Source organism: Xiphophorus couchianus, chromosome 17 (genome assembly GCF_001444195.1).
Source record: "Xiphophorus couchianus chromosome 17, X_couchianus-1.0, whole genome shotgun sequence".
Lineage (NCBI taxonomy): Eukaryota > Metazoa > Chordata > Actinopteri > Cyprinodontiformes > Poeciliidae > Xiphophorus > Xiphophorus couchianus.
The window spans coordinates 1,568,862-1,579,428 of record NC_040244.1 but is presented as its reverse complement, the minus strand read 5'-3'; the positions used below and the strand labels follow the sequence as shown (position 1 = coordinate 1,579,428).

The following is a 10,567-nucleotide window of genomic DNA, read 5'->3' as shown; positions in this document are numbered from 1 at the left end:
AAGTTCAAGTGCTGATTTCACACAAACACAGTAGAATTAATCAAACATTTAAACCAAAAGTTTCCATTTCAGCTGAGCAGGAATGTTTGAAATGTGAAAATATTTGATTCTACAAACCTGAGTTGTTATTTCTCCACCTGAACGTCTGTTCAGGATGAGCTTTGCAGGTTTGTTCAACTGGATCTGATGGTGCTGGAATCAGACGGCCACTCAGGAGGAAGAGGAGAAATGGTCCTGTTTTAGTTACCATGGTAACAGCCTGCAGGTTTTCTCTGCATGTTTAGCTTCATTGCTGAATGTTTTTATTACTGCAGCTGTAATCTGTCAAAATTCAGTCTTGAGGATCAAGAACAATTTGGCATAAATCAAAACTAGTTTAATAAAAACTGTTGTTAGAAGATGATCCAGGACCTTATGAACCTTATAATTTAATAGCATTTTATCACAGTTAATTACTATTTAAATGATTAAAAACATAAAGCAAGAGCTGATAAAATTAAAGATAGCATTTCTAACTACAAACTACAGCTAAACAAACCAGAAACTGGAGTTCCTGTAAATAATCTGAGTTGAATAAATAAACTTTAATAAGTTTAGCTATTTCTGAGTTTTCTCTGTTTTCAGAACTGAGGTCTAGTACCAACAGGGACAGAACTGGTTTGGCCCAGTTGGTTCTGATTTCAAAGGGAAGTGATGCCTTGATGCTTTTGGGGAAGGAGGCGTCGCACTGCCCCATCGACCAATCAGAAGGTAAGCATCGCATTTATTCTGTCAGTCAGAGACGAATCATGAAGCTGTTTTCACATCCTGGGCTTTAATCAAATAAGAAATAAAAGGCCTCACATTTAGAGTTTAACACTTTAATCAATGAAGAAATGTTTTCTGACATTAGAGACAACGGAACAAATTATTCCCAAATATTTATCCTGTTCGATTCAACTGAAAAACTGACGAGCAACAACCAGTGTGTATTGGCATTAACACTACTTAACAATAAAACAATGTAATAATAAAAGTATCAATCTTTACAAAGACTAACCCCATATCATAATACAGCCTCCACCAGGTTTCTGAGGCTCAGGGTCCAAAATGAGCAAAAGTCAGGAAAATATAACTTAGACAGCTGAACAGTAATGAGGATGAATCAGGATCTGTGTGATTTCAACACTGGTTTAACCGGGTTTTGAAGGTTTTTAGTTTTGTAGTATTTCCTTGTTTCAGTTTTGATTTTCAGTTGATTTGTTAGAAATTGTTTAAACTAAGCAGAGATCTGAATATATTTTGTTCTTATTGATGGGCTTTAATATTCAGAAGACTCAGAAACCCACAGTGTGGGAGATAAAGCTGTCAGACGTTTCTGAAGCCGAGTTTCTGTCAATTCACGTTATTTTAACCAGCAGGGGTCGATGGTGAGCATTCAGAGCAGCTAATTTAACCTTTTTCAAAATCAGTTTTAGTTTAGTTTTTCTCTCCTTCATGTGTGATCGCTCTCCGTTTCTTTCTGCAAGTGGTTTTATTTCTTCTACTTTACAAATGTTTATATAAATATATGTTTTTATTTGAAACTGCAGCTCCTCCAGTTTAACTTTTAAATATTTTACTTAGTTGATCCTCCATGTTTTTATTTTTATTAGGTTGGTTGATCAGTTTCACTTTTCGTTTCAAGTTTTTCTCTTTACCGTAGTAACTAGTCCTTTGCGCTCCTGCAGTTTAGGCCCTCCCTGTGTTTTAATTATGAATTCACATCCTCCAGTTATAAACTCATAAATTGTGACCCGTTTTTTTTCTTTAAACTTTATTTTGGTCTGAATTCGTCCACGAGGTAATGAGAAGGGCTCAGATTACAGATGGTACCCTCTTTCCTTTATTACGGTAGCCTGTTGGCCCCACCCCGCCTCTGCCTGCTCGCTGATTGGTCAGTCGCGGTCAGCTGACAAAGGAGCAGCGGAAGAGGAGCCGAGAGCAGCAGAGAGGAGGTAAGGAAGTAAACAAAACTAAATATCGCTTTATTTTCAGGTAAACCCGAGGTTCTGGTTCTGACCCTAATATGGTTTGGTGTGGGAAGATGTTAGCTAACAGTTCCAGTACTCTGACCCGTTTTCTGAGCTTTGCTTGGCTCGGTTCTGCGCGAGGGCCCGAGGTGCGCGCCCCGCATCCATAGACCGGCTCGCGGCCGGCGCATGCGCGCTCCCGGCTCAGTCAGCCAGAATTAAACTCAAATCAATTCTTTAATTCATCCGTGATTTATCACAATAATACGCGTAGCCGTCATGACGTCACTACTCGTTGAGTTAAACTCCCAGGACGGGACTTTCCAGGCGGCGTGACGTCACGAAGGGCTGTCCGGTACCTTTTGAACCTGCCTTGTCACCATGGCGACAGGCGGAGATCACGTAACCTGCTCCAGGTTGACGTTGAGCTGATTGAGCTCGCTTCAGTTGTAACACTTAAAGCTGAGCGTTGTTCTTATTGTGACCCAGAGCAGCCCGGTCCGGTCCGGTTCACCCTGTGATGGAACATCCTCGCCCGTTCTGAACCTACCTGCTCTGGATCTGGTTCTTCTGCAGGTCACAGGTCGGTTCTGGTTTTCATACAACAACAAAACAATAAGTGTGGAATGTTTCGGTGTCTTAATAAACTAAAATGTCTTCACTGATGGATAATAAGGCAAAAAGCTAAATCAGAGTTTAGGATCATAAAATCTAAACTTTATTTAAATCAGTGAGGGAAACAGATCAAACATTTTATTTCCTTTGGGATCAATAAAGTATTTCTGAATTTGATTGATCAGCCTGGGCTTCTGGAGGTTTCTGGTTCAGGTTAAAAGACGGAGCCAAACGTTCCGACGCGGGTCCTGGAGGAAAACCAGGAAGGTTACACAGGAAGTAGACAGAGGTCATTTCCTGTTTGACGCCAGGAAACACCCTGAATGCATCCTGATCTCAGAGGTTGATCTGTCAGACTGGTGCTGAGGTCTAACAGGAGGTGGCAACATCAGTGATTTGACTAGACCGCTGGCTCTTTAAAGGGGCCTGGAGAAAAGCAGTTATTTATTTTATTATTTATCTTTTTTTCTTTTTGAATCAGTTTTTTAACTTTATTTATTCCCAAGGAAGCACATTTTACATAACATTTGGGCTCAACCTCACAAAGAGGAGGACAAGTTGACCTCATGATACAACTCAACTTCCCTGAGGAAGATTTTCACAGTGAGAGTAAAAATAGAATGTAAAGAAGAAAAACTGAAATAGTTAGAAATGTAGAAGCATATTGTTAAGTAATTATGAGGTGTTTGGTTTCTGAAAATAAAATCAGATCTTTTAGTTTCACCCAACTCTGCCTCTGTCTGAGAGTTAAATGTTATTTCCATTAGTTTGTACTGTGATAACCATTTTCTTGTAATGTTGTTTCTACTTGTTATTAATAAAATAGTCATCAAATATTTGTTTCTTAGGCTTATGCCAGAATACATGAGCTTGATCTGTAAAGGAATGTCTTGTTTGGAAATATCTTGTAAGGCACTATTAATCTCTTCCCAGTGGTCTTTGATTATTCAGTCAGTTCATTGTTTGGGAACATAATTGCATTCAAATAGTTTTGAAGTGTTTTGGTGTGCTAACGCCCAAATATTTGAGCTGCTCAGTGTTCCAAGCTAAGGGTTCTGTTAATATTCATTCTGTACCCTGATAATTGACCAAATTGTTTGAATAATTGTAGCAAGATTGGAAGAGAGTAGGATGGCTGTAAATTAATATATCATCTGCATAACAAGCACATTTGTTCTTCCCTTCAATATTTATTTCATATCCTTGTGTTGTCTTAGCATTTGGGCTAACGGTGCTAAGTAAAGTAACGGTGTCTTGACTCTCTTTGTAAAGTGAATCTGTCAGATAAATGTCCATTAGCTTTAGTTCTTGCTGTGGGTTTATTGTTTAACGGCTGTATTGTTTTTATTGTTGCATCATGTCGTCCAAATTTATGTAAAACCCAGAGAAAATTCCAATCAACTGAATCGAATGCCTTTTCCGCATCCGTACTGATTATAATAGCTTCTATTAGTGTGTGATCTATAACATGTAATGTTCTTATACTGTGTTTGATGTATGAATCCAGTTTGATGGTTATGGATTCAGGAAGGAAAGGATTCTTCCACTCGTCTGGCCATACAAGTGAAAAGTTGTTAATCTGTAATTATAATGGTTTGATCCACAGTGCAGTTTATCTTTATGTTGCTGTTGAGCATTTAGGATCCAGTTTAGTGCAGGACCAGAATCAACTCTCAGAAATTCCTAATCAAAAGCTGCTGTAACCGACAGACATGGTTTAATCGACTCGTTGTGTTTTAGTTGTTTCTAAAGTCATTTTTCATAGAAGGTAGTTCTAGTGAGTTCAGACACTCATCAGCCTGTTCAGGAGTTCCTCCGGAGATTTTTCAACATGAGGTTTTGTAAAATACAGCGGTGTGGACCCGGTCCGGTCTTGTTTTATGTGTCCAGTTCTTCTGGTTCTGTGCGTGTGACTATCTGGGTCAGAACCGGCCCTGTCCTGATCCGCCTCCCGTCTCTCCAGGATCCGCCCGCCGTCAGAATGCAGAGCACCACCAACTACCTGTGGCTGATCTCCGACCTCCTGGGTCAGGGCGCCACGGCCAACGTCTACCGAGGACGACACAAGGTACGGCCGGCCGCCGATCAGAGTCGGTTCTGATGCAGCAGAACCCAGTCAGGTGGTTACAGCGGTGTCTCTGTGCAGAAAACGGGCGACCTGTACGCCGTCAAGGTGTTCAACAACCTGAGCTTCCTGCGGCCGCTCGACGTCCAGATGAGAGAGTTTGAGGTTCTGAAGAAGCTGAACCACAAGAACATCGTGAAGCTGTTCGCCGTGGAAGAAGAGGTGGGTCCGTTTCTGTTGAGGGCTGAGGTCCAGATGTAGAAATGTTTCTGACCCGGTTCTGCTGGCAGACCAACGCCCGGCACAAGGTCCTGGTGATGGAGTACTGCCCCTGCGGCAGCCTCTACACCGTCCTGGAGGAGTCCACCAATGCCTACGGCCTCCCCGAGGACGAATTCCTCATCGTCCTCCACGACGTCGGTAAGGTCAGGACCCGGACCGGGACCACCGGGTACCGCCTCACCTGACCCGGTCTGCTGTGTCCCCCAGTGGCAGGCATGAACCACCTGAGGGAGTACGGCATCGTTCACCGCGACATCAAGCCGGGAAACATCATGAGGGTGATCGGAGAGGACGGGCGCTCGGTTTACAAGCTGACGGACTTCGGTGCCGCCCGCGAGTTGGAAGACGACGAGCAGTTCCAGTCTCTGTATGGCACCGAAGAATACCTGGTGAGACACACACCTGGGGAGAGAACTGTGTGCCGCAGCCTGTACCTAAACTGTTGCAGTGAGTAGCTAATCTGTAGCTAACCTGGTGGCTGTCTGCAGCACCCCGACATGTATGAGCGCGCCGTCCTGCGGAAGGACCATCAGAAGAAGTACGGCGCCACGGTGGACCTGTGGAGCATCGGCGTGACGTTCTACCACGCCGCCACCGGCAGCCTCCCGTTCCGACCGTTCGAAGGACCACGTAGGAACAAGGAAGTGATGTAAGAGCAGGTTTCTACAGCAACCAATCCTAGCAGGTCACAGGTCAGCTGATCCCGCCCTCTCCTTCTCAGGTATAAGATCATCACAGAGAAACCGTCAGGAACCATCTCTGGCCACCAGAAGAGCGAGAACGGGAAGATCGAGTGGAGCACCGAGATGCCGGTGTCCTGCAGCCTGTCCAAGTATGGGTCACTCAGATTATTGATCCGGATCAGATTACCAAACACAGCTGGAACAGCTGCAGAAGTCTGTGTGGTCTAGTTAGAGTTCTGTGTCCATAGAACAAGGATCAGCTGATCCAGAGATGGGTTGTAAAGATTAGGATCACATGTAGCAGCTAGTTGGTGCTGCCCCCTGCAGGTCAGGCTGACCCTGGTCTCGCCCTCCAGGGGCCTCCAGAGCCTCCTGACCCCGGTTCTGGCCAACATCCTGGAGGCGGATCAGGAGAAGTGTTGGGGTTTCGACCAGTTCTTCGCTGAGACCAACGACATCCTGCACCGCGCCGTGGTGTACGCCTTCAGTCTGCAGCAGGCCACGCTACACCACATCTACATCCACGAGTACAACACGTGAGTCCAGCTCCGGTTCTGGTCTGGGATCCGGGCTCCGCAGCCCTGACCCTTCCTCCCACCTCCACAGGGCGGCGCTGTTCCAGGACCTGCTGTGCCGCAGGACCAGCATTCCACTGCACAACCAGGAGCTTCTGTACGAGGGCCGGCGCCTCGTCCTGGAACCCAACCGCCAGGCCAAGACGTTCCCCAAGACCTCCAGGGACAACCCCATCATGGTGGTGAGCCGTGAGGTCGTCGCCACCGTCGGCCTCATCTTCGAAGACCGTAAGACCTGACCTCCGTCTGACCTTCACACTGACCTTCACACTTCATCAGCAGCTTTGTCTCCACAGCGAGTCCACCAAAGATCCAGCCGCGCTACGACCTGGACCTGGACGCCAGCTACGCTAAGGTACGGCTAGCTCTGCTAAGGTACGGCTGAGGTAAGGCTGTTTACGCTAAGATACAGCTAGCTATGCTAAGGTATGGCTGGTTACACTAAGGTACAGCTAGCTACGCTAAGGTACGGCTAGCTATGCTAAGGTACGGCTGTTTACGCTAAGGTACAGCTAGCTACGCTAAGGTACGGCTGGTTAAGCTAAGGTACGACTAGCTATTCTAAGGTACAGCTGGTTACACTAAGCTACGCTAGAACAAGATACGGCTAGAATAAATTCTAGGACAACCGGCCCCATAAGAACATTCAAGATGTTGATGTGGAACAAAATGAAAATGTGTCTGACCGCTCTGACCCAAAAGGTAATGGTTCACTCACATTGACTCACCTTTGACCTCTCTGACTCCTGCTGTTGTCCTGTAGACTTTTGCTGGAGATGTGGGCCACCTGTGGAAAACCTCCGAGTCTCTGCTGGTTTATCAGGAGCTGGTGAGGAAAGGAGTCAGGGGACTGATGTGAGTGTGACTCCTATGGTGGCCTGGAAGGCCCATGTTGCAGCGTGTGGTGATGTACGGTGGCCTGGAAGGCCAAACTTGCCAGTACTGTAACGTGTTGATCCCCACAGAGAGCTGATGAGGGAAGACTACAATGAAATTCTGCACAAGAAGTCTGAGGTTTTCCGCCTGTGCAGCATCTGCGCGGAGCATCTGGAGAAGGCAAAACACCTGTGAGTCTGACCCGCTGAAACCAGAACCAGAACCGGCTGGTCCAGCTCTGTGACTGACTGGAGGCTTGTTCTGTTGCAGGTTGGAGGCTCTGTTGCAGACTAACCTGCTGACCTCGGAGTACGAAGACATGGCAGACCTGCACAAGAAGGCCCTCAAGGTGAGTCCTCTGGCTTCCAAACGAAATATTTAACCTATTAACTCAACTAAATATGTAGATTAACTAAGAAACCTGGTGTGGCAAGAGAAGCGTTTAGTAGTTTCCATCAGTAGTTCCATGCATTGGACCTTTAAGGGAAAAATCTGATTAAAATGTGTGAATTAGTTTTGCTCTGAATGTTCTGGACTGAACTCAGAATCTCACAGTGGTTTATAAACGAGTCTTTTATTCCATATGCATGGACAGTTTGCACCATTTGTTGTGGATCAGTTGTGGAAAAAATGTAAAGAAATTAAAATGAAAGAAATTAAATTAACTCAAAGAATGCAGTTTTCTGAACTGTTTTATTAGTGAAAAACTGAAAAATATCTACAACATCTCAGACCTGAACACATAGTTCTGCTTCCCAGAGGGAAATCTCTGGGTTCTGATTGGTCGGCTGCGGCTGCCGGTCCATTCAGGTGGTTCTGTGTAGGCTGTCGGGTTTCTGGTTCTGATTGAGAATGTCTCTGCAGATCTCGGGTTCTCTGGATCCCATCGAGAGAACAACGCAGGACATCAAGAGCAAGTTCCTGCCTCTAGCGATTCTGACCGACACCTGGACCCTGCAGGTCGGGACGCACCCCGAGGACAGGAAGTAAGGCTGCAGGGGGCGGGGAGGGGGCAGGGAGGGACTGGGGTTTTTAATGACGCCGTTGTGTTTCTGTCTGCAGCGTTGAGAAAATCAAGGTCCTGCTGGATGCCATCACTGCCATCTACCAGCAATTCAAGAAGGACAAAGCAGAACGACGTAAGACCCGCTTCCGTCCACAGCAGGACGGGACAACCTGGAGGTCACCGCTGACCTCTGAGGTCACCGCTGACCCCTCACCTCCTCTGTGTTTTCAGGTCTTCCATACAATGAGGAGCAGATCCACAAGTTTGATAAGTAAGTAATGAAACATGAAGGAACCAGGAAACATCTCTGGTTCTGTTCTGACCTGGCCCGAATCGGCCCGGTTCTACAGAACAACCAGAGAAATCTGACAGAGCATTAAATATTCATTTGATTTGTATTTAATCTGATGAGTGGGTCTGGTTCTGACTAGTTCTGGTTCTGGCCCGGTTCCTCCAACAGGCAGAAGTTGGTGATCCATGCTGGCAAAGCTCGCTCTCTGTTCACTGACGAGTGCGCCATGAAGTACCGACTCTTCATATCCAAGAGCGAGGAGTGGATGAGGTACGGTCCTAGTCCCCTGGTCCTGGTCCTGGTCCTGGTTCCGGTCCGGTGACCCGGTTCTCCCTCTGCCTGCAGGAAGGTCCACCATATTCGGAAGCAGCTGCTCGGTTTGACCGGTCAGCTGATCGGTGTGGAGAAGGAGGTGACCATGCTGCTGGACCGGGCCGTCAAGGTGAACCCCGACCCGGAACCATCCCGCCTCCTCGTCCTCTGGTTGCCATGGTAACCTGAGGCTGAGGTGCCTCCTCTCTCTCTCTCTGGTTGCCATGGTAACCATCTGAGCCTGTGTTGGTTGCAGCTGCAGGAACAGCTTCCCCAGAAGATTGTGGTTCCGAATGCGATGAAGGCCCAGGAGTACCTCAGCCCCAACACGTTGGTGGAGATGACGCTGGGGTAAGCCTGTCGGACCGCTGACCCACTCCAGAACCGGGTCGATCCGGTAACTTGCTGCTGTTCTTCTTCCTCAGGATGAAGAAGCTGAAGGAGGAGATGGAGGGAGTTATGAAGGAGCTGGCGGAGAACAACCACTTCCTGGAGAGGTCCGCTTCCCCCTGCGTTACTGGTTCTGTTTGGGTCAGAACCGGATCAGGACCAGACCTCTGAATGCCACCCTGTGCTCAGGTTCTGGTCATTTCTGATCCGTGTGTGGGCCAGGTTAATCTGAGTTCTGGTTCTCCTGCAGGTTTGGGTCTCTGACCCTGGACGGAGGGCTGAGAGGCTGACCCGGTCCTCGGCGCCGTGTACATACGCTCTGTAAATACTGTCTGACTCTGACGGGTCCCTGGACCCGACCTGCTGGGGAACCATACATCAGAACCGCTCTGTTTTACCCAGAACCTTCCATCACGTTAATGACTCCATTTCTCCGAAACACAGAGCCGGGCCAGAACTTCCAGCAGAACCTCCCGTTGCACACCGAGGGCCGGATCTTTAGCTGAATTCTTGTTCAAAAATAAGACGGAACAACGTTTGAGTCGTGGTGTTTTCCTTTGAATGCTGTCAGACACATCACATCAATATAATCTGCATCACAGCATTATGCTGCCATAACCTGATGGGATTATTACTGAGATCCTGCAGCTCAGAGTTGGCATTACTGGAGGATATTACTCATCTAGTTTTTATTATTTCTATTTTATTTTTAATGTTCTAAATATGTTGACAATGTTTCATTATCACAGTGACAGCAGACCCCAAACTGCTAAATACAGACACAGAAACAGCAGCAGTCTGGTTCAGGTTTAATAAAGCTCCAGCTCATAAATCGATATGTTTTCATATCCCCCTCCTTTCTGAAGATCAGCATATTTCTGTATATTCATGAAGGCAAAAACGTGAAATTAAGCAGCAATAATTTGGGTATTTAGCCTGACGAGACAAAAATTAACATTCTCTTCGTTATTCATTAATTTACAAATGTCACTGTTTCAAGCTAACTATAGAAATTGGAGCTAAATATTTAGATAACTACTATTTATAATATTTATCTCTGAGTATTTAGCATCGTTAGCTGACAGCTGGGTAAATATCTTGTTTATTTAGCTTAGCGCTAGCTCAATATCTAGTCTACAAACTTCGCTAGTTCAGAACTAAATATTTAGCTAATATGCTAATTTCCTTGCCGATAGGCGGAAGTGGACTATCAAAATAAAAGTTGGACATTCAATATAAACTGCTGGTGAGATAGAAATGCCGATGCGTTGCTGTTGCTGTTGCCGTGTTGCCTTTAAAACCACTCAACCTTTGTTCGACATGTTCTGGAGAAGAAACGATCATAAAGTGGTAACATAAATCGATTAGAAGAGTGCAGTTATAGTTTATTTTGGCAGTCTGCTTCCATTTATCTGCCGGTGAATTAGCATATTGGCTAAATAATTAGCTAGGAGCAAAATTTGTCTCAGATTAAATATTT

At 46.0% G+C, this 10,567-nt stretch overlaps 1 protein-coding gene across 2 annotated transcripts; it reads left to right on the top strand.

Annotated features, from left to right (window-relative positions):
- The first annotated feature begins 1,855 nt into the window (after window positions 1–1,855).
- tbk1 (TANK-binding kinase 1) lies at window positions 1,856–9,923 on the top strand. Of its 2 annotated transcripts, XM_028043529.1 has the most exons (22): window positions 1,956–1,976; window positions 2,481–2,574; window positions 4,570–4,674; window positions 4,753–4,893; window positions 4,962–5,091; window positions 5,161–5,342; window positions 5,442–5,602; window positions 5,675–5,785; window positions 5,993–6,172; window positions 6,243–6,439; window positions 6,508–6,566; window positions 6,975–7,066; window positions 7,177–7,278; window positions 7,358–7,436; window positions 7,952–8,073; window positions 8,150–8,226; window positions 8,325–8,364; window positions 8,554–8,655; window positions 8,731–8,827; window positions 8,954–9,048; window positions 9,123–9,194; window positions 9,338–9,923. In XM_028043529.1, exons 3-22 carry the CDS (start codon window positions 4,588–4,590, stop codon window positions 9,375–9,377), a joined length of 2,166 nt encoding a protein of 721 aa, XP_027899330.1. In that variant the 5' UTR covers window positions 1,956–1,976; window positions 2,481–2,574; window positions 4,570–4,587; the 3' UTR covers window positions 9,378–9,923. The 2 variants fall into 2 exon arrangements, with proteins under 2 accessions (XP_027899329.1, XP_027899330.1); XM_028043528.1 differs by lacking the exon at window positions 2,481–2,574 and having other exon boundaries at window positions 1,856–1,976.
- The last annotated feature ends 644 nt before the right edge of the window (window positions 9,924–10,567 follow it).